The 24,154-nt window shown below is 36.8% G+C and overlaps 1 protein-coding gene across 1 annotated transcript in view; it reads left to right on the forward strand.

Annotated features, from left to right (window-relative positions):
• The window catches only part of epha5 (EPH receptor A5), a gene marked incomplete at both ends in the record, with an annotated part of 64,358 nt that overhangs the window by 27,924 nt on the left and 12,280 nt on the right, over window positions 1-24,154 (forward strand). The window contains 10 exons of the mRNA XM_079256573.1: window positions 4,236-4,391; window positions 4,499-4,837; window positions 12,723-12,847; window positions 14,045-14,134; window positions 14,329-14,398; window positions 14,495-14,597; window positions 19,089-19,156; window positions 20,846-20,971; window positions 21,663-21,848; window positions 23,840-23,901. Of these exons, the coding sequence (XP_079112699.1) occupies window positions 4,236-4,391; window positions 4,499-4,837; window positions 12,723-12,847; window positions 14,045-14,134; window positions 14,329-14,398; window positions 14,495-14,597; window positions 19,089-19,156; window positions 20,846-20,971; window positions 21,663-21,848; window positions 23,840-23,901 (1,325 nt within the window). The remainder of the gene's footprint in view (window positions 1-4,235; window positions 4,392-4,498; window positions 4,838-12,722; window positions 12,848-14,044; window positions 14,135-14,328; window positions 14,399-14,494; window positions 14,598-19,088; window positions 19,157-20,845; window positions 20,972-21,662; window positions 21,849-23,839; window positions 23,902-24,154) is intronic.

The raw sequence follows: 24,154 nt of genomic DNA on the forward strand, positions 1-24,154 counted from the left end.
TGAGAATTTTATTTTCAACTTTCAACCCCACCATGTTTCTATGATGTAACCTAAAGCAATACCATCAATAAGACCGCTGATATATAGATCAGTTGCAAATGGATGCGCTTCAACCAGCTTTAATGTTATTGAGTATGATGACTAATGAGCCAATATTGGGATCCATACTGTGTATATTCCCATACAAATGAATTTAAATCCTTTGTTGATGCACATTATGCAGTCTTTAACTTCATGCCCCCCCCCCCCCCCCCCCCCCCTTTCTCTCACCACATCCTTCTCTCTCAGCCTTAATCGCTTACTCTTTTTAATCCCTCCAAAAGACAGCCAGACATATAAATCAACATGTTTACAGTGAAATGCTTCCAATTAAAAAGGACGTTTGTTAAGAAGCGTCAGCGGACACTGCTGGATCCTTAATTGCCTGGGATGCCAGTGTGTGATGCATATTAATTACGTATTAACCTCACACTCACAAATGCACACACACAAATCCATACAGACACATTAGTGTGTATTGCATATTAATTACCTATTAGCCTTTGTGCTTTGCATTAAAAGCTGCGTGGCATTAGAAAGACAGCTTGCCCAAGGGCAACACGCGTGTACACTCACGCACGCGCACACATTAATGCCACCTACACTATATATTCAGGTTGCATTTATCATAAAGAGTGAGCCCTTTTCAAGTAATTTACCAGGAAGTGTGTTTTTTTTGTTTTTGGTTTTTTGGTTTTTTTTTTTCCCTCCTGTCTTCATGTGTACATTAATTTTCAAGTTGAAAGTGCATTCGTGTGAATGCATCTCTTTTCAGCCAGTTAAAGAATTAAAGCAGCTCACCCTGATCTAATAGCTTGGTTGTCCTTGCATTTAGAGGCACTCCAGTGTGAGATGTCTCATACAAATAAATAACAGATTAAATTACATGAAGAAATTTATTTGACTGAAAATGTTATGTAAATGTAACCAAAAGTGGAACGCGTGTTTGCAGAAAACTGTTAATTATCTTGAGAACATGTTTATAATTAAAAATCAGCACCTTCATGTGTAATAAATTCTAGTTGCCACTTAAATGAAAGTTGAACCAGTGTGTTTTACATTTGTCCTTACAGATCCTGAGTGGACCTCAAGGCAATCCTTTAGCCGTGACTTGGTCTTAGATCCCAAACAGACATGCTCTTATTTACACTCATTTAATCACTTTATTCCAGCTTCGGCCTCCAGCTCTCTTTCCTGACCTCCATGCCCCTATTTGCTTCCAAATCCTTTAAAGTATTAAATGAAGACAGTCAAGTTGCTGTCTGACATGCTGTTGTGCAGTCATTTGCTCTTTGTGTTGTCATGAGATGTCATTTCATGGTGTCACATTTATTTTACTGTAGAGCGTGAGTAGTCTGCTTATCCTAAATGGAAATGAGCTGTTAATAAATACCTTAACATTCACTTTGTCTGTGCTTGTTAGTCAACTTGAATATGATTTTTTTTTCTCACTCACTGCACATTTTAATTGCAAATGTTTATACGATTTTAATTATCATTAGCAACTTTCAAGGGAAAGGGAATTTTCAGGCAGTATTTTAAATTGAGTTTGATGAGAGCACACCATCTCATCTTGTACGCTCCCACATTAATAACAAATGTCTGTTTTTGCCAGTGTGGGTGTGTGTCCATCTGGCTGGTTTATACATTTCTAAAAATATTCAGTAAACAAATGCAGACTTATTTGCATGTGCAACACAGTACATGTCAGTGAAAAATAAAAACTTCCATGAAATAAAATGAAAGTAAGTGTGTGTGTGTGTGTGTGTGTGTGTGTGTGTGTGTGTGTGTGTGTGTGTGTGTGTGTGTGTGTGTGTGTGTGTGTGTGTGTGTGTGTGTGTGTGTGTGTGTGTGTGTGTGTGTGTGGTGTGTAGTGTGTATATATATATATATATATATATATATATATATATATATATATGAGGGAAATTCTTGTAGAGAACCATCATGCTAACACAATTAGCCCACACTATACTGTTTCAGTGAGCAGACAGTATTGTGTGAGAGCTTATACAAGAAATAGGAAATTGTTCAAATATATGTTTTCTTTTCTTTTTCTTTAAAAGAAAATCTGTTGTGCTGACATTATACTGTATCAGAACATATAGTGGCATTTTAAATTATGTGCTATGTGCATCTGTGTGTCTTAGTGTGTGAAATGAGCTGGCATCCCATTTATTGATTTTGCCATGGGGGTTTTGAGGATGGAGTCAAAGAGAGCTACAGACTGCATGATGGCAATAAATCCAGTAGAGACCATAAATGGTGTTTGTGTGTGTGCGTTTGTGTCTTTTTTACGACCTCTTTGGGACCATTAATGGTATAAACCCCAACCTTGTGGGGACTAATCGTCCTTATGGGGCCCAAAGTCTAGTACTATTAAGGCAAGACATCATATATGATGTTATTGGGTATTTACTCAAACTTAGTTCAAAGTTGAGGTTATGCATGATTTGGTTGCAGTTCTGCACAAAATTACAGTCAATGCAGTTTTCTGGTTAAGTGGCAAATGCACAAGTCTACATGTGTGAGGCCCCTCACGGACATTTTTTTTTTTTTTTTTTTTGCTTTTGCAATAAATGCCACACAAATGTGATTATTAAAGTGCATTATTGGTAAAGTCATTTTAAAAATGAAGATAATCAGGTAATCAGTATAACACCTTGTCCATTATAACACACTCATACATACAATGTAAAGTTATATAGAACTTTTATTTCTTTTTTTAATTTTTTTTTCTTTACATCTGTCTTCAGCCTCAGCTAACTCTGTAATAAGGAAATGTGTTATTTTCCACGTGCCAAACACATTTCAGGAAAGGCTTGTTCCTTTTAGTGTGTTTGTCTGTGTATGAAGAGGTGAGACTGTGTGATCCGGGGCAGAGGGAGAATTTTTCAGGACTAATGTTCCATGACAACAGACCAAGGTTCCGTCAAGGTGAATCAGAGCCACTGCTGCCTAACGACTTACAGCTACACAGTCTTGCGGACACACACACACTCGCGTGCACACACAAAACCATCCTCCTTTGTCTCTTCTTTTTTTCCTCTTCTCTCCCCGTGTCACCCTTATAAACTTGACTTCTCTCCTCTCATCATTTGCTTTTCACATCTTATCTTTCTTTTGCCTTTTGTGTTTCCTTCTCTGAGTCTTTATCCTGCTGTTCTGTTACCTGAAAGTTAATTATGTAGTTGTTAATTAAAGATACAGTCAGAATGAGCTTCGCAACAACCGCACTCCAACAATGGGTGAAAACAACAGCTCTTAAATCTGATGGACCAGCATAGAAGAAGCAGCTTGTTTTCTCCACTCCACTGTGTGGTGTCCTCATGACTTCTTGCCTATATGCTCTTCTAAACGAAACCTCCAGTTTGTTTTACCTCCAAAATCGAAGGGTGCATTCTTCTGCACGACTCTTGAGCGAAAATCTGAAATCCCCTTTGTGTTGCCACCTCTGTTGCATGTTTGCACCTGCCTGGTTAAATTGGAAAGGTATATTAGGCTTCACTAAGTCAGTGATCTGTTGGTTTGGGGTTGCAGCTGTTGCAGAAGCTGAGATGTTTTGGGGTGTTAACATTTGAAGTACATCTCCCTCCTGTCTGTCTAACTCGCATAAATCAGCCGCCTGATTATTTGTTTGTGAGGGGAAAGATATTCTGTCAGTTTCTTTGCTTGTACTTCATCCAGAATGTTGTGCATGTGGGAGCATTAGTGGGCCAACACTTGCACAGATGCCGATTGTGCTGTGTCAGGTGCAAAATTTAAATTACTATTCTAAAGTCTTTGAAGAGTGTAAAATCAACAGCAAGAGAGAGCCTGACTTTATGACTAAGACAATGGAACATGAATAATAGGACAAGATTGTGTGGGTTTATGAAAAAGAAATGATCCCTAGAGAAACATAAGAAGAGATCAAACTTCAAAAGAAATATAGAAGTAAAAAAATCCTTTTCTTTTCAGGCTCTAAAACCGCTCTAAACCTCTAATGAGGAGCTTCAAAACAACCATCCAAGGAAATTTGTGTTCTACAAACATTCTGACCTCATTTTTTTAAGGGAAATAACCAAAGCTGTCCCTTTGTGATTTATTTATTTTTATTTGTACTTATCTCCCTATGACTATTTTCACATGTACTCTTATCTGATCTCTTCTCTTAATGACTGTTCATGGCAACTTCTGCTTTTCCTCTCTTTCAGTCTGCAAAGTGGGGTTTTATCGCTCGCTGCTGGAGTCTACAGCCTGCAGTAAATGTCCACCTCACAGTGTGGCCAAACAGATGGGGGCCACAGCTTGCAGCTGTGAAGACGGATACTATAAGATTGATTCTGACCCTCCTAATATGGCCTGCACACGTGAGACTTTGTGGTTTTACAGCTTATTTTTTACTGTTTTTTTTTTTTCCATCAGGATGCAAAATGTCTTTTTTATTTTTATTTTTATTTTTTTTAATCTGTTTTAGGCCCTCCCTCTGCTCCACGTAATGCAATTTCCAATGTCAATGAAACCAGTGTCTTTTTGGAGTGGTCCATTCCTATGGAGACCGGCGGTAGGAAGGATGTACGCTACAATATAATCTGCAGGAGGGTGTTGCCAGACGGTAGGGGGTTGGAGGAGTGTGGCCCCAACGTACGTTTTCTGCCACGCCGCGTTGGCTTGTCAAACACCTCGGTGATGGTGGCTGACCTGCAGTCGCACACCAACTACAGCTTCCTGCTGGAGGCTGTCAATGGGGTGTCGGAACCGGCCAAAGACCACACTAAGCAGTATGTGTCACTTAATGTGACAACCAATCAGGCAGGTATGTTACACCTCAAGTTTCTTGCCCCCCCCCCCCCCCCCCCAAATACTTCTGTAAATCCCATTTCACATTAAAAATCCTCTGACTCACTAAAATTTTGTGTCGATGCTAGCTAAGATTACAATTGACATTCACGCATAAACGAGTTAGTTTGGATGTAATAAATATTTTGAGTCCTCTAAACAGAAACACAGTTGCCTCATTTTTGTTCCCAGGGTTCCCAGTCATTGCAGAGACTTTTGTTTCTTCCTTACTTTCACTCTCTATAGGCCTCTAGGCAAAAAAATAGCTTAGTTTGATAACAATGACACCAAATGATCAAATTATCACTGTATTTGTCCAACAAATCTGTCACTGTATTAATTCTCGCTTTTGCACCATCCCCACAGTGAACAAGCGAACATTGCACAACAGAGAGCTTTTTTTTTCTGCTTTTCGCTACTGAATCCAGATATGTAATCGAAAAAGCAGCTTTGTCTCCTCATTTGGGGTGAACCGTTCCGCCAACACGATTTACAGGAATCCGTGGAGTAATGAAAGCCGCTGAGTTGCAGGCTGTTATGTGTATTGCCTTTCTCGTACGGTCGCAGGTGTTATTCTGCATGCCTGTCAGCAGGGATGAACAACGATGAGTCAGTTTACATGTTCATGTTTGACAAGGAAGTGTTGTTTCTTTTGTGAAAAAATAACATCTGTAAGACCTTAATATGAGGATAAGACTGAAGCATAAGAGCCCCCTGCTCTTATTAGGCAAGGACACAGTCCAGCTACTTCACATGTTTATTGCTGCTGGAGATGTTTGTTGACTCTACTTTTGAAATGAAGATGAGGGCTCGTAGCTGCTTTGGGATCCCATTTTCGTGTTTACAGGAGGTATACGCTCGTGTAGTTTATTTTATTTTCTTGTAATGAAATGGGTAGCACACTGTGTAATGAAACAAGAGAAATATGAGATTATAGCTTTCCTCCCCTAGGCTTCCATCTGAGGAAAGAAAGGGGTGTTGAAGGATTCTTTCTGCTTTACATTGCTGAACAGATGGCACATTGGTATTCAAAGAATAGGTTGCATTAGTAGCAGATTCACTGGGAGTAGATGTAGTAATAGGGCAGATAGCAGTTGCAGCATGTGTTGAGGGAAAGCACAGGGAGATGGAAAGATAGGGAGGTGGAGGCAGATGGCTGTTTTACAGTCAAGACTGCTGACAGTCCTCTAACTGTTTGGTCACTATGGCTGTCAGCAGACTGAGTGGATTACACCAGACTAAAAAAGTCGAATTCAGTTTATTGGAGTTGGGACTGGATTAGCAAGTCACTAGACCAAATGGAGATTTGGGATTATGTTAGATTACACATGGCAGCAGTCAGAGATAAATTGTGCTGCTTTTTAGCATTGGTTGGGTGAGGCACAGACTACTGCAGGTATATGTCGTATACATGAGCCTAAATGTTTGTTGTTCCATAAATAAGCCCAATAACTGGTTTCGTATTGTGTTGATTTTAGTTATTATACAGTAAACTCGCACAACTACATTAGCAATAGACACCAACAAGGCTAGTTGGCCGACTCACCAGGATTAATATTGAATTGAGATATTTTGAAAGCTATACAGAAGGCCTGAGAGCTGTAATGTTATGTATTACAGGCCATTTTATTTGTCACAGCATATTAAGGTGCTTTAAATAATGTATTCATTAAAGACACATGCAAAAAAACCTGCACCTCCTACATTAAGAAATAATACTATCACAAAACCGCGGTCTCATATTGTCCTGTGTTGTGGTTGCATACCATAGAGGATGTGGATAGCTGTGAAAAATTAGGATTTTTATTATGTAAATCTGTGTTATCAAGTGAAACTTGGCATTTATTACCTTCTGGTTTGAAAAATTATAGTGCACGTCTTCATGTTGACGGCTTGTCTCGTGTTTTTAATTGAATATCATTGTACTTACTATCTATTAAAACTATTAAAACTACTAACTACTAAATTGTAACTACAATTGTAAAACTACTAAAACTATTTAAACTATCTCTAAATCAACGAAGTTAGTTGTGCTGTAAAGCTTGACATATTTTCACACTTTGGCACCTCCTAACGAAGACTAATTTAGCATCCATCTCGCATCCTGTCTCTTCTCCGAGCTATCTCCAGCCAACAAAAGTCAGTCATATATTAACTCATATCTTATCACTTGCTCTGTTGACGTCTTTCTGTCATTTTATCCTGTCTTCTCAGTCAGCCATGCACTTGTTTTGCTTCCAAAAATGTCTGTGTTTATATCAAGTTGCTGAGTCCTGTTGAGTGACTCAGCTCATTGTTTTTCTGTTAAATCTCTGATTATGAAGCAGTATGATGTGTTTGTACAGCCCCTAGTGAATTACATTTTAAAGATGAGCCAAGTACTGTTCGTGAAACAGAACACCCTTTTCAAACATGAGTTATTTAACTGGAATTATGTTATCTGTTTGCTGACCTGAAGACATTTTGTCTTCGGCATTTTTAATGACAAAAAAAAAGTGATCATTCAATATTTGTCGATATTGGAAAGGTAACCACAGTGTTCATTTATTTTCAACCACTATTGGATAAATTTAAAAAATTCACAATCAACAAAGCGAAAACATGAGCAACTGGAGACCTTTGTGGCAGCTGACTTACCGAAATAGCAAGGAAAATAGTAAAAGCAATGTCTTGGAAGATGTATGTCATCTCTGCTACTATGTCACATTTGTAATTAACAAGGGAACACCTTGATCATCACTGTAACAATTTGCATTTTGACTTTTATGTTTTGCATGTGTGATTGTAGTTCTTGACTGTGTTTCTGCTTTGGGTAAAGAGGTTGAAACAAGCAACTGAGACTAAATTCCTATGAGATGGGGGCGAGAACGTGGCCCGGTCCATCACAAAGAGAGTGGAAGACTCAGAGGATCTCCTGTTTGATGTGTGGGAAGTGTCACACACGATAAGGGATCCGTGAAATAGGTGATTTCACAGTATCTCTGTGAAGCCCTGCTGAATAATAAAGTGTTGGTACTCGAGAGGAGCGGATGGAGAGAAGTGAAAAGCTAGGGAGAAGTTAGAAAAACGAGGGACAGAACAACAGGGTGGAGGTAGTGGGGACGATGATTGGGAGGTTGTTATAGGGAAAGAAAAGGTCACATAGCAAGAGGATGTAAAAAGGAAGCATGTCGGGTGGGACTACATGTCAGATGAATGAAGAGAAGTGGGAAAAAGTCGCCGCTCTTCTTCCTGGTATATCAGTTTGTGATATTAGTCGTAGATCGTAAAGAGAAAATAAGAAAACTGATTAAATAACCACCTCCTGAGATCCTGTTCCTCAGATGATAATTATCCTGATGTGGTGTTGTAATAAATATGATCTTTCTGTCTCTGCCAAAGATACCCCGCTACGGTTTTTAAAGTTTCTTAATTTGTTTGTTAAAAAAGGGAACATACTTTCTGCTTCTTCTGTTAACAGATTAATCGTTCTCATTGGCTCAAATATTTTAAATCTAATTGTCTTTTTGTAAGAGATAAAAACTTACCATTCTGGCAAAGCTTGATTAAATACACAGGATGGTAGCTCAGCATTAAGGTCTTTATTCCAGGTTTTTTTCACCACATTGTTCAGCGTAGGAGCGCTGTATCGTAAGTGGTCCCGTAAATTGTTTTCGCTAGTGTTGGTGATTTATCAAATGAATTGTGATGCATTACGTTGTTGTGTTGGTGAAAATGCATTGCCTCGTCCTCTGGTCATGTGTCTTGCTGTTGCTGTTGGAGTACATTCAGTCGAAAGGTTAGTGGAGCACTTTGTTTTTTGTGCTCAGAGTGAAATGAATTGAACTTGTGATAAAGGATGATTACAGAGAAGAGATACTGTGCACAGAGCCTAAAGCGCTGCACTAAAATCGGAGCAGAGAGGACACTTAAATCAGGCATTGTTAGGGAGAAAAGCTTGGAATGCTGGAGCACATAATGGCAATAAGTAGGCGGCTCAAGTATACAATGATAGACATTTAATTTTACTGGATTAAATAAACATATTTGTGTTGAAACTAATCACTTTTCTTGCCTCTTTACAATTGTGTGGCATTTCTGCTTTTAAGGTAAATTAAAAATGGTTTATTCATTCTTTTTAACTTGCTGTTCACATAAGAAAAAGGCCATTGGTTGAATTAAAGCTACAGAAGTTGTAGTTCAAGGTCAGTGCTTTAAAGTTCCCATAAATGTTTGTATGGTCTGATTTGTACTTTATGTAATCTTTACTCTGGCCAAGTAATAGAAAACGAGTTAATTCTGTGATTGTTTTCAGTGTTTTGTAAGCTTGTAATTTCCCTGCGAACCATGTGGAAATAATCACGAGTCATTTTACACTTGGCTGTGGACTAATTTTTCACTCAATCATTTCCTTTTCCTGTTTTGATTTTCATCTAAGCTGAGTTTGAATTTAATTAGGCCACTGAAGCTGATGGATCTGAATCAACCATCATCCAGTCGTTTTTGTTGCTGGGTTGCATCCCCCCCAACTTTGAATATTTCTACATTGACAGTATTTAAATAAATTAACTGAATTTGAATATGCAGGGATGAATTGGTGCAATGTTAAGTGTTTTTAAACCTTTTACACTGTTTAACAACTTCTATGAAATTCTATGCCACCCCAATATGCAAGTGATCAGTTTTCTGCAAGTGATGTCTTGCTGAGTCCAGCAGGGAGTGGTGTTAAAGCCAGCAGGCAAGCAAAAGGTTAACTTGGAAGTCTTAATAAAGGCATCTCTGTCTCACATCTTTCTTTCATCCTGCCTTTCAATCTATCTTTGTGCCATTCTCTGAGGGTAGTTATAGGATAATAAACCAGATAGTTGAAGGTCCATATTGATTTTGGTGATGGTGCAGACAGATAGTAGTCTGAGAGGCTTATGTTCAGCACTCTGATAATGTTGTGCTTATCTGAGGCCACAGTTGTTATACTAGAGGGTCCGCATGCAGCCACTGAAGTGATTTCTTACTTTTTTCCAAGCTTTTTCTTTGTGAAAAAATTTCTTAGAAGTATTATTCTGTTAGCAAACACAAAGAGGGTGTTAATAGCACATCAGAAGGCATTTGTGTCCATGTATGTTCTGCATCACCATACAGTCGGTGCTCATTAGTAGATGTCAGTGGAAGTGTTTAAACAAGGAAGTGTCATTACACTGTTGCTAAAATAAAAGTGTTGCTGGGGATCTGTCAACGTTTTTTCAACATGTCTCACTCCCACTTTGTCTGTGATATTTTGTCACTTTTTTCTTTTTGTTTTCCCACCTGCTTGTCTTTGATTTTTTTCTTTTTCCTCTCTTCCCTCTGTATCAACCTATCCAGCTCCCCCATCACCTAATTCAGTCATGATCCCTCATTTATGTAGTCGCTGAGCTCAACATTGCATGAAGTTCAGAGATGTTCATCTTTCACTTGGAAGAGTTGGCAACAAAGCAAGAAAACTAAGCAAGAAAAGTGGGAATTAATTGATCTTAATATCTGTCTCTGATTGACATTTATTGTTTTTAAATGGGAAAGAAGAAGAAACACTTCTGCATTAAAGGGAAAAAATATAGTGATATTTTGCAAAAAAGGAAGAGATGTGGAAGTTTGAACATGGGGTGACAGTGGCTCAGGTGGTAGGTGTCTTGTGACCTTAATAGTCTGTGGTTTGAGTCCTGCCCACTTACGCTGCTGCTGCTGCCCCAATGGGGACACGATTGTTCTCTGAGGGCCATTCCCAAGACCAGATAAATCCAGAGGGTTGCATCTGGAAGGGCATCTGGCATAAAACATGTGCCAAGTCACCCTTGATTCGCTGTGGCGACCCCTTTGGAGGGACAAGCCTAAAGAGAAAAAACAGCGTGGATGTTTGAGCTTATTCACACATTTTCAGGGTCAAACTATTTGGTTTGTCCAAAAGATGAATAAAATAAGTTAAAAAAAATTTTTTTTACATTTTTAAAAGCATATGATTATTTTTGTAGTAATTTTAAATCGAAAGGAAAATAAGGAAATTTGCACTCATGAATATCATATCTCAATAAATATAATTTCCAACAAATAAATTTAGATTTTTTTTTTTTTTTTTTTTTTTTTTTTTTTTTTTTTTTTACCTTTCAGGCAATAGTTGAGCCATTCAAATAAAAATATAATGAAAAATAAAACCCAGCAGCTAGCAAGTTTATAGATTGTATAGTCTGCATTTTGCAAATTTGTATTCACTGTTTTTGTTTATTAGTAGAAAACAAATCAGTGGATTAGACAAATCCTTTTCTTTTTTCTTTTTTTTTTCTTTTTTTTTTTTAAATAACTAATTATGATCCAGTTCACAATCATTTCTTACATGCAAAATGTCAAATTAGTTCTATATTTGTAAAACAATAAGTTTGTATTTACTGCCTTTGCAGTCCGTACTCGCTTGTATGACAGTCGCTATTGAAACCGTTGACTTAAATATTGCATGGAAAACTGCCTCCATTTTGGGAGGATTTAAACTTAGATTTTGGTCTATTGTTACACATAAAGCTCCTGGAAAAATAAGCCCTTTCACATTATTAACTCCCAAACTTCATAGTGCTTAAGCATTGAAAGTGTGTGTGTGTGTGTGTGTGTGTGTGTGTGTGTGTGTGTGTGTGTGTGATTTTGGTCTCTGGTTTCAGGCTTTTAAGATGTTGCAGATAACACTTCTGTGCAACCATCCACTCAGGATACAGTTACCGTGTTTGTAGCAATGATTTATCCCCTGTGGAGTTCTGCTGAGGCTATTGAAACCTAAACGGTGTTTAGCATTTGGTGTAGACACTCACTAGTTTCTGCACACACATACAAAATGCACACATACACACTCGTATACTATCAGGATGTTGCCTGAGGGAGCATTTTGCCTGGTTAAAAGCTCTTTATATGTCAGACTCTCCAACTGTCCCTCTGAGAGTCGGCTCAACAGTTCAGGTTACAACAATACGGCTATGTGTTCGATGCAAACTCACACAACTCACTTTGCTTTGAAACTGAGACAATAGTTTTCTTAAAAAAACAAAACAAAAAAAAACAACACTTTTTTAAAGAAAAGAACTAAAAACTACAAAACTTTTTATTTAAAATAACTTAAGGTAAAGAGAAATTTTAGTTTGTTGGTTTACTTCATGAAAAATGGTTTCCAAGGTGACAAAATTGGTACAATGATGCTCAGCCTCTTCTAATGATCTGCTTTCATGCCCAACAGATCCATCTGTTAGGTAGCGAGTTGTTTCATTGACACTGCGGAATCTTTTTGTCAGATTACAGATGCATGTATGGTTTTTGTTGCAGCATCTTTAAAAGTTGTTGTTTTTTGTTTGTTTGTTTGTTTGTTCCAACTCAAGCAGGAAAAAAACAAACTCGCAGGTTTTTTAATTTTATGGAAACTTAAAAATAACTTCTCTTACCAGAAATGACTTATCAAACTGTGTTTTGTATAAATTCTATCAGAGGAACTTATTTTCTCTCACCACCAGCTTTCAAACAATTATGTACTCTTTGTGGTGTCATATTTAGTTTAGTCTTTTAACAGGCAGGCACAACATTTACATTATTACCTCTGTGTAAACATCAAAGGAGGTGGAGGTGTTAATAACAGAGGAACAGATTTGACAACATTAGCACCAGTTCTTTCATGAGTAATCACCTTTTTTTTTTTTTTTTTTTTTTTTAGGATATTACAGAAGCACTGTTGATTTTAATCTTTGCAAATGGAGAAGCAGTGGCTGCTCTCTTATTAAGTTGCTATACAGTTATGTTGGCACTATGATGCTAACTGATGTTTGTACCTGGAACTATGCTAGTGGTGTGTCTTTTCATCCTTCGTTTTCTTGTGTGCGCAGCACCCTCCCCAGTAAGCGTGGTCAGGAAAGGACATACAGGGAAGAGCAGCATTGCTCTCTCATGGGCAGAGCCTGATCGGCCTAACGGCATCATCCTCGAGTATGAGATCAAGTATTTTGAAAAGGTAAAATTAAATAAATTATCTTTTTTTTTTTTTCTTTGTTTTTGGTGCTTGTGTCCACAGACTTTTGCCTGCTGCCAGTAGCCTCTGAACCTAAAGATGTGAAGTCTCTCAGAGCCATTTATTGTGAAAGTCATCTTATGCTTGGGTATTTGTGTATTTTTTAATAACACATTGATAATCCTTTAAATTAAAACACTTAATATGTTTTGTTAGTTAGTTATTTTTTGAAAGTTTTTTTTTTGTCACTTTCAAATGCATCCAGTATAATACAGTATTAATAACATTATGATGAATGTCTTCATGAATATGATGTAATAAGAACAGTGTGTATGTACAGTGTTAACTCAAATTTGATCATGTTTTGTGTGTATAACTTGTTCATCTAAATGCAGATGAACAGAGTTTTGAACAGCATCATTTCACAGATGAAAACGCATCACAAAGCAAGGGTCGCCCACTGTTTAGTATACAAAAAAATGTGTTTCTTTGTGGTTGGACGGTATTTTTCTCTGCAGTGTTATCCTCATAGATTCCAGTTTGCAGCTGAATATTTTTGCCTGAATGTGTTTGCATTTTATTTCTTTTCTGAATAAAAACACAGTTAGGTTTACCATTGTCTATTAACTTTTAAGAAAAAAAAACTAATCTAACTCCGGCATCGCCTCCCCTCTGCTCCAGCCTTGAGCTGCACATCTTTTATGTATTACCATTTACAGTAGCTGAATATAAAGTTTGTGTTTTTTGGTTTGGATTACATTGGCACAGCAGTTTGATGCTTGTATTCCGATCATTCCCTTCTTCCTTTTCCCTTTTCACCTCTTGCTCCTCAGTTGCTTTCTTTTCTTGGAAGGTCAGAATAAATGTCCACAGGAGATCAAAGTAGTTTGTGGTCAGTGGTTAGCTAATGGCCTTGGTCTTAATGGAGGGGACATATAGCTATGTTTAAACCTGATGCGGTTACAGGCAGGAAACCCATCCTCACACACGTTCAATTACACACACTTGCACTCAAATATTCCACAGGAAGTTAAACCACATAAATGCACAGGTGAAGAAGCAGAAATGAACATTTAAACTCATATTTTAATATTTAGTCCTCAATCTAATATACAGAATAGTGTATATTAGAGCCATAGTTATGTAAGTAGAGCATTTGAATAAATTAGATTAATCGTTTCTTTGTTTCCCTTACAACAGGAGCAGGACTCCAGTTACACTATAATAAAATCCAAGGACACTGAGATGGTGGTGGAAGGCCTGAAGCCTTCATCTGTTTACATTTTCCAGGTAAGAAGAAAAGAATGTGGAAGAAATTAGTAATACGATGGCAAAAAGGGAAATATATTCACTTTGCAAGCATGGCAAAAGTAGTCTTATTTTAATCAATTTCACAGAAAAGAATTAAATTCACGTGTGACGCCTATGAATAAGTAAAGCATCACAGGGCTGTTTGTGATGTTTTCATAATGATAATGTTACAGGTACGAGCCAGGACCTCAGCAGGCTACGGTGCGTTTAGCCGACGTTTTGAATTCCAGACCAGCCCTTACTGTGAGTAAACCAGAGGGAGCATGACAATCAACAATAGAATAATGTGGTTTTGTGTGCTTACAGTGTGTGTCTAATCCCACATCCTTTCTTTGGCAGTAACCGCCACAAGTGAGCGTGCTCAAGCTTCAATAATAGCGGTGGCCATCACGCTGGCTCTGGTTCTTCTGGCAGTGGTTGCAGGATTCCTGCTCAGCGGACGGTAAGGCATAAATGCACACCTGAAGAGAATGAAATAAAAGCTGGGGGAGAATGTATGTATTGATTTGTTTGCAGGTGTAAGCACATGTAGATATATAGCATATTCCCAAGCACATCTTTATCCGGTGAGCGGACAGCTTGTTTGAAAGTAACAACAGCAATGTATATGTCTGCATACTAATTTCAAATGTGATCCAATACTGCAAAATGTGTAGTTTAATTGGCGTAATAAAGTTAATTCGTATGTACTACACTGATGATATGCATGCATAATGTTGTAGTGGATTATTTTTAGAACATAATATTGAACTAAAGTCAAACTAAAGGTTAAGTAGTTGAATTTCTCTTTAGAATAAGTAAAAACTGTCAAAGACTGGTCAAATCCATTCATTTTGATTCTGTTATTGGCTGTGATATTACTACTGACAAGTGGGATGCATTTTAAGAATTGAAGCAAAGGTAATGGGTCATATCAGCTATGAAACGTTAAGCTAAGCTAAAGCTATGCAGCTAAGATATTCACACAATTCATAAAACCACTGATTAATCTGAATTGGAAACTAAAACTTCCCTTTTTTAAATTTGCTTTTTAAAACTTTACTGTGAACATTGAAGTTGATTTGTTGGTTTATGGAGCTTTACAAAGCCATTAGCATCTTGTTTTTTATCTTTGTGGAGACAGAACACCACACCTAGCTAACTTGGTTAGCTAGGTATGACTATCCCTGTTAGTCATATCTGCCTTTTAAGCGCCTGTGTTTTTAAAAGCAAATATTATATAATGTTAAAGCATACTGTAAAGAAGTAAGAAAATGTGAATCCAAACCAGTTTTTGATGGAGGTAATCTAATTTTGTATCTCGGCATCACATGTTGGCAGTCAAACTATGGTTTCTGTTCCTCTCAAAATGAATAAATCATGAGTGGGTTTAGTTTTCACCAAAGTCTGATTCACCTGTGATGCACTTTCTCATTTTTCAAATAGAACCAGCCTTCATCATCAATATTTATTGGGCAATTTGGACCTATGCTGCTCCTATAGATTTTTTTAGTATTATATATTCCACCCCAGCTGTCTCTACTCTGTTCAGAAAGTCTCCTTAAAATTATAATTCTGCCTTCCCAACCTTGATTATATGAACACTCAGTTTCATCTCCCTGGTGTGCTGCGTCAGTTATGTTATTTTTGTGGACGGATGCATCTTAATTTCTAACAGAAGCATCGCTTTCACTGTTGCTAGATGACCAGTCTTTACTGTCAGGTGGCAAATATTCTCCTCCAGACTCAGAGGTAGATAATAGCTGAGAAGGTACTTTATGAGAACTGAAAAAGCATTTTGACTTGTTCCATATTTTCTTTGTAAATCACTCTGCATCACCAGCTATGAAGGCTTCCGCATCAGATCCATATGGAGTTTTAAAATTTCTGTTTCCTCACAAACCGTGTATAGACCCCCACTCTCCCCTCCCCTCCTGTCCCTTTGCCTCTCAATTGTGTTTGATTGAAGATGTAACACAACTGAAGATGCCATCTAGCCATAGAAAGGGGCAACATTTTTCAGCTCTTTCTGGAGATATGGCCTATTTTTTCAATTTTGAACCTTTTGGTGGGATTAAATGGGAAGCAGTTGTTCCCCATTCTATGCAAGTGCGATGCATTTTGGTTTGTGAAGCTAACTGAATAAGCCATATTTGCAATGAAAAAATTATCTAAGCTAAAGCTAAGCAGCTAAAAAATATTAATGTAAGTTTACACATGTGATATAAGTTCATAGTGACTTAAAACTGGTATGCCTCCATTACTTTTTTTTTTTACACTTTCAATCTCCGAGCAGGTCAGTAGAATCTGTCACACTTACACACCTCTCTTTGAAGCATATTTTTTATATTGTAAAAGAAAAAGTTGCTAACAGATCAGAACTCATTGCATTCAGAAGTATTTTTTTATTTAATGAGAAGTTTTCACTATGGAAAGTCTGTTGGAGTCCAATGTTTTGTAGCCTAAAGCCATCAGTTGAACTAAAAATGAAAGCAGCTGCACACTGACTTAACTTTTCAGTTGATGGCACTCTTTTATAGTCTGCAGTTTAATCTGAGGACTTCCCTTTATTTTCTGCTGACCTTTTGCCTACAAAGGTACATTTTAAATATCAAATCTAGTTTCTGCTCCAGATATGTCTGTGGTGTTGAGCAGCATCATGGGATTAGATAGCTTCAAGTCAGTTTTGTGATGGATTAAGTGGTTACATTTTAAGTTACAACTGCAGGCTTGATATACAAGTCAGCAGACAATCTTTATCTGATGGCATACAGTTGCTGTTGCCACATTTTATACACTGCACTCAGATTATATTAGCATATATAAATTAACCTTGCCCCACAATATAAACAATTTTCTTGGCTGTTACAGAAAGCAGACATCCCCTAATCACTGTCAAATGTATTGAACCTCTTCCCGTTTTTTTTACACAAATCCCTTAAACTCATCCTGATTGTTTATCTTTATTGCATTTTTTGAAAACAAAAATACTTTTTATATTTTACTTGTATTTTTTTTCATTGTTTTTGTATATACAAAATATCTTTTTAAATGGATTTTCCTTCATTATTTTTTATACCGTCTTCCTTCATAAAATGTGTAAAATAAATATGATGAAATATAAATTAAATTAAAAATCCCATAAATAAGTTAAATAGCAAATAATAGGCTATTTTTTAAATATTTATTAAAGAATTATAGTTAAAACTGAAGCATAATAAATTGTTCATATCTGACTTTCTTTATAATCTAATCACATTTCTGTGATTGAACATTTCTGTAGTTGTATTTTCTGTATTCATCTCTGTTTTGCCCCAAAGTGGTTATTTTACCAATACTTTTGATCCATGACCAACTGTTTTATAATAGGGCTGCTGTTGTCTTGTTTTGTACATCTATTGTCTGAATTGTTACTATTCAAGCATTAAAATATTGAGTAAAACACAGAGCTGACTTCGGCTGCATACAGATCGAGATACTCAGGGTTTTGTGAGGGGGAGGAGAGGAATGCCACAGTTTCTGGTGATGGATTTGGGACACGGGCAGCACATCCCCCTCCAACCACTGCACCACTCCCCCATCACCCTTCTTCATGCATGACTCTCCAAACTACACATGCATGCACATGCACATCCCACACACATGTGAAGATGATGTCATATATGCACAGATGTACGCAGGAGTTTATACGCCTGCATGATGTTGGAGGGCCAGCTGGGAATTAAACATGCGCCGACCCCTTGACTCAATGCATCCAGCAAACTAAAGACCCTCCGGCTGAGGCACACAGACTCCCCTCCCTCCAAATTTCTAGCTGTCAACTGCAAACCCTTGTAGCCAATCCTGGCTGATAACATAGTGGTGTGATGGGGAAAAACTTGGACAGGTTCCCTGTATGTGTGCTTATGTGTTTGTGTGTTATGTGTATTTGTTTTGAACTACAAAAAAAAAAAGAAAAGAATCCCAATAAAACATTTGGCCGAATTAAAAATCAAGTAAATCTGTTCATTTATCCTTCAAATAAAGAAAATCTATGTTTGTTCTTTGTCATGTAATGCGATGGTGTTTGCACATAGGATCACATTTAAAATCAATCGTCCCATTTAATTTGTTAGCTGTATTATCTCTAATGCCATTTGTCTAAATATTGACATACGAAAGCTTTTGGAGCTCAGATACGCAGACATACACACATGCATGCACATCCACAAAGATACTGCAAACAGGCATACACAGATGTTTTAACATAGCTGGACAAAATCCAAAAATAATGTGATTATCCTCATCAAAATATTGATTTCTTTCTTTGGTTTTTTTTTTTTTTTGGTTTTTTTTTTTGTTTGTTTTTTTTTATAGTATACAGCTTTTTCAGTCTATTTTCTCCCCAACAGCTATTATTTTTGTTGAAGCTGGCATATTTCAAAATGAAATATAATTTGAAAATTGCTGTCCTTTGCTTACGTCTAAAAGCCTTGTTGGTTTAAGCTTTTTCAGCAGCATTTTTGAAGTGCTTGAAATGTGGGTTAGGAGACTCTGTGAAGAAATAAAAAAGCTTATTGTGCACTTTGATCCAAGGGGGAATCTGCCCTGTGTTCACCAGGGTGAGCGTTTTTCTGACTTGGCTATTTTTGGACTATTTGGACTATTTTTTTCTGATTGTTTGCACATATTTACTTCAATGTACTTTATGCCAGTTTCTCCCAAAGTAATTATTTAGAAAAAAAAAATATTTCCATTAGGACTTATTACAAGCGATGTGCTGAAACATCTGTTTGTCGGCCACATTTTTCTTCCTTTTAAGGAAGAGTTCATTTATTAATTTTTAAAGTCCCTTGTCATGATGTTCTCACTGACTTATTCTCTATATGTAGGTTAATGAGACACATATTGACACTAAATCAGGTTTATCAGTGCTGAAGCACCCCGCTGATGCCGATGTATTTTCTTTCTCTAGGAGATGTGGCTACAGCAAAGCAAAGCAGGATCCTGAGGAGGAAAAGATGCATTTTCACAATGGTCACAGTAAGTCAAAAAAGCCCAAATTCCTTTTATAAATTCTGTTTCTTATGTACAATGTGTGTGTATGTTTGCATGTCTGCACAGACACAAGTTCAACGCAAGTGTAAACTGCATGTTCTGGGTTCAGATAGTGGTCATGTCTTTGTGAGTTTATTTATTTCTATAAACATGGATGCGTGCTACCAGTATGACTGACAGTGGTGTGTGCCAGTAGCTATTTTCTGACTGGCAGCCATGTCAGTAGAGAACACATAAAGCAATGCTGCTTTATAGGCTGTGACAGGTTAATATATTTGTCCACAGTTATAGCTTTGCACCCTGCTATCCATCTGTTTGCCTCTGAGCAAACTGTAATGAGTACATTGGTTCCAGGAGAAGATACCTTGTATTGGTATGTCCAATATTCAGGTGTACTAGTTTGTGCCTTGAAAGTGAAAACTGATTCATTGTACGTAACTGTAAGGATAAAGGTTTTAGCATTCAATGCAAGAAAGATGCAACGATAACATAATGATAATTGTGGTGGGTGTGCAAACTGTTTTCAAAGCTTGTGATGTGTACCCAGTTAATCTCCAAGTCATATATATACAGGCCAAGACTTCTTGAGGTGGTCATTGTTTAAATTGAGATAATATACATTTAAAAGCTTATCAAAAGTTAAATCTTCCTCAGCCAAGGCAATCTGGCTGTTTTGCTGTCAAGAGGATGTCTAACTTGCATGCAGCCAAAGCCCGTTTGCATGTAATTGGGTTTGTTTGTCAGTTGCATCGACCGAAAGCCTCCAGTACCAAACTCTTCTCCCAAGCCAACAGATTATGCATGTTAAAATGCAAATTACATAGCTCAGCCAAGTGCCAACACTCATAGTTGCAAATTAGCTGTAATTTTGACGCCACCAACTACAGTGAAATTACCTTTAAAATCTCAAAATGTGACCACTATGTTATTCTGTGCATTTACATGGGAGCTTTAATTCATATTTAATTACGAATAAAAGTTAAACCCGCTTTAAACTCATGAAAAATGACCATGTAAACACTTAATTCCTAATGCAAATTTCTATTAAACTTGATTCCGATGTAAGTGGCTGGTTTATTCGCATTTTAATTCTGAACTATTTAATTCCTCTGTCATGTAAACCTTTATTCTGCGCATGCTCGTTACCTTGTTCTGTCCCCACGTTGTTCTGCCTCGCGTGTTCGGTGGTCTATCTTTTGTCTCCATTTCAGTTTCAGCAAAAAGTCAAGTAGTATGCTAGTGTTGAGCAAATAGTGGCGAAACTGGTACTTATTATGTAGTTTTTACCAAGTTACAACTGAAAGGATGAGTAGCAGGGAGCCAACTTTGTTTATATCCGGGATACGTCATAGGTCAAATGCACTCTTGTCCAATCAGAACCCTTCCCAACCCTCCGCTCTAAAGAGGAATTAAGTGAGGACGTGTTTCTAGTAAACTTTCATTCGGAATTATTATTTTCATGTAAACTCGTAGGAGAATACGTTAATTCCAAATGATTTAATTCCGAATTATTAATTCCTAATTAAAAAACACCATGTAACCGTAGCCATTGTCTTATGCATGGATTTAAGTGTGCATTGTCTTTGGAATATACTGTGAATAGAAGCCGAGCTAAATGTCAGTTTGCTAAATGACTTCTCAATGGCAATGATGTTGTGTGTGTTGTCTATGCAGTCAAATTCCCTGGAGTGCGTACGTACATTGATCCCCTCACTTATGAGGATCCTAACCAGGCGGTGCATGAATTTGCACAGGAGATCGACGTCTCATTCATCTCTATTGAAAGGATCATCGGTGCAGGTGAGTAAAATGACTGTGCTTGTTACCATATATGTGCAGTAGCTTGGAAACGCCTGGATTCTCCTTCCACACAGACTGAGACTGATAAATAACAACGTTCATAGGACGTCTTATCTTATTCTGAGTCACTAAATTGAACATGTTTATTGTCCTGAAAAAAGGTTCATATCAAGCCAGTACTCTATTTAAAAAAAAAAAAAAAAAAAAAAAAAGCATTTAAGAAGAATATAAGCGAGGTTTAATCCTGTCATGCTGCATATCATTAACCTCTTAATGTGATGTATTTTGTTAAATTCACAACTTGCAGGCTTGTATTGTAGCTTGTATGGGTGCATCATATAAAGGCGAAGCCTGTGCACTCCAGCTATGCAGCAGGGAGAGCGTTACATTCACTGAGCACACTAAACAAATGAAATAAATTCCAATTACTTTAAATGGAACAAAAAAACCTGTTTTATGTAAAATCATCTCGTAGCAGTTCAGCAATACACAACCAGTTAAAAGTTTCCTATCGAATTTAATGGGAAGGTATGTTAAAACCTTTGCCTGGTTGTGTATGTTGTGAGCCAAGTTGAAATAAGGCTGGGATTGATTAACTGTTTGACTTTTTTTCTTCATGTCAAGGTTGGTTGAACTGTTGAAGCCACACTCAAACTCCCTGTGTTCTTTTTTTCTATTTTTTAATCTTCAGGGGAGTTTGGTGAGGTGTGCAGTGGACCCTTGAGGCTGCCTGGAAAAGGAGAGATCCAAGTTGCCATAAAGACCCTGAAAGCAGGCTACACAGAGCAGCAGAGACGTGACTTCCTGTGGGAGGCTTCAATCATGGGCCAGTTTAACCATCCAAACATCATCCGTCTGGAGGGGGTGGTCACAAAGAGTAAGTGATCAACATGCTTTTGGCCTGAGGCAAAACACTCGTTTAGCCCACTACTGCAACCTGTTGGATTCCCAAATTTAAATGAAAAGAATCTAATTGTTTAGAAAAATTGTTTTTAAAAAAAAAAAATATATAGATCTATATATATATATCAACAGTTAACCCATAAGAACCCAGTGTGACATATATGACATAAAGTTTCAGAGACATTGGGCATCACTTTATGGTAAAAACTTTGCTTTGTAAAAACTAAATACTGTGATACACAATCTTATCTGTGTCTTCTGCCCCTTAATGCACAGCAGAAAGCAAAAAGTTACACTATAAAACATTTTACGCATAACTTGGTAATAAATGGTAAATATCCATAAAAATGTTATAATTTTATTTTTTGTTAAATGGAAAAAATAAAGACCTCGCATTTAAAACAAAATTAACTAATTTGATCATTTTTTAAGGGTCAAACAAAAAATGATCAAATTTCCTTACTGGGATTATTAAATTATTTTTTATTTTATTTAATTTCATGTAAGAATGCTAAATAAAGGCAATTTATTCAGAAAGTTTGTTCATCTGCTGGGAAGTATTAAGGCTAATTGTTTGTCTACAGTATTATTCAGAAGTACTAAACCTGTCAGGTTGAGGTTCATTTAAATATGAAGTAATCTGCAGTTATTAAGGAATAAGTTTGAGCCACACTCAAACTGGCTTAGACTGTAGGAAAAAGTCATATGGAAGAGTTTGACATTTCTACCTTATTGTTGGCTTTATGGTGACTTATTTGTCATGGAGAGAAATGGTGTTAGAGCAGTTTTGCATTTAATTTTGATTGAATATCCTATTTAATCTATTTTTAGGAATTTGGTAAGACAATTTTAAATATAAAGCATTGCAGGAACTAATTAGTTAAGTTATTACTGTAACCATGAAATAATGGCGTCTAATAGTTCATTCTTTTTACTCTGAAAAGTCCCATAACTACTTAACCAAATTATGGTAAGCCTTTAAAAATGCTCTGATACCAGGGTCAGTTTTTATTCAGAATAGGAGTAAATGCGCAAGATGTTTTCTTTATGCAGTTAAAATGGTGTAAAAAATCTCAGAATGGTTTAGGATCAGAATACATCTGTGATATTTTTAGAGAATATAAACCAAGCAGAGCTCTTTGATCCAAAGACTCAGATAATCTAGTCCAGACCAGAGTCCAGACTAAACATGGAGAAGCAGCATTTAGCTGTTACGCTGCCAACAAGTGGAACAAACTGTCAGTGGAGATTAAACTCCCACCAAATGTAGATACTTTTAAATCCAGGTTAAAATCATTTCTTTTCTCATGCGCCGATGCATGAAACGTGCACAGCAACTTTTAATATATTTTGCTCTTAATTGTTTTAATATAATTTATGATTTTAATATGTTTTGCTCTTTGTGATGTCTTTTATGCTTTTTTTTTTTTTTTTTTCTTTACACCATCTGTAATGCTTTTAATGTTTCATGTGAAGCACTTTGAATTTGTCTTGTACATGAAAAGTGCTATACAAATAAACTTGCCTTGTTAGACAGGTATTGCCATACTTATAAGTGTAAAGTTGGCAAATAGAATTGATGCACTACTCAGCGCCTCCCAAAAGGCGTCGACAATCAAAATTTCCACTTGTTTTAGCTATTTTTCAAGTTTTTTTTTTCCAATAAAGATATTATATCATGGTAAATCTTGCAAGTATAGTAAACCTAGATTTACTTCATACTATGACAATACCCAATAATCTGAAGTTGTGATCTTGATCAAGGGAATACATCTGGCTGTAAATGTAATGCATTTAGTTATATAGGTCTGATTTACCAGTTTTAAATATCCACATAATGTCACACATTTTTTTTTTTTAAAAGAGGAAAAATGTTTTCATACCCACTTTTCATAAAACCTATGGCTAAACTTTTTTAGATCAAGTCACGTTTAAAATAAATCTTCCTTTTTGCTTCATTCTTAGGCAAGCCTGTTATGATCATCACTGAATACATGGAGAACGGATCACTGGACACCTTCCTCAAGGTAGGATGAGTGTAAATGTATATGTGAAGAAAAGGTCATGAGAAAGTGAGGAAGAAGGAAGAGGATGGCTGTGAGGATTTAGAGAAGGACGAGTATGAAAAGAGGAGGACAGTAATTATTGGAAGCGGACAAAAAGTAGAGTTAGAGGAGAGCAATTAAAGACCACAACTCATTCCCTTCAATTGACTGAAAGGAAATATCTAAGTCGTATTGTTGGCTTCATTGAAAGTAAAATGAGTCAGATTGAGGTCAT

This window comes from Telmatherina bonti (genome assembly GCF_933228915.1).
Source record: "Telmatherina bonti genome assembly, chromosome: 17".
NCBI lineage: Eukaryota > Metazoa > Chordata > Actinopteri > Atheriniformes > Telmatherinidae > Telmatherina > Telmatherina bonti.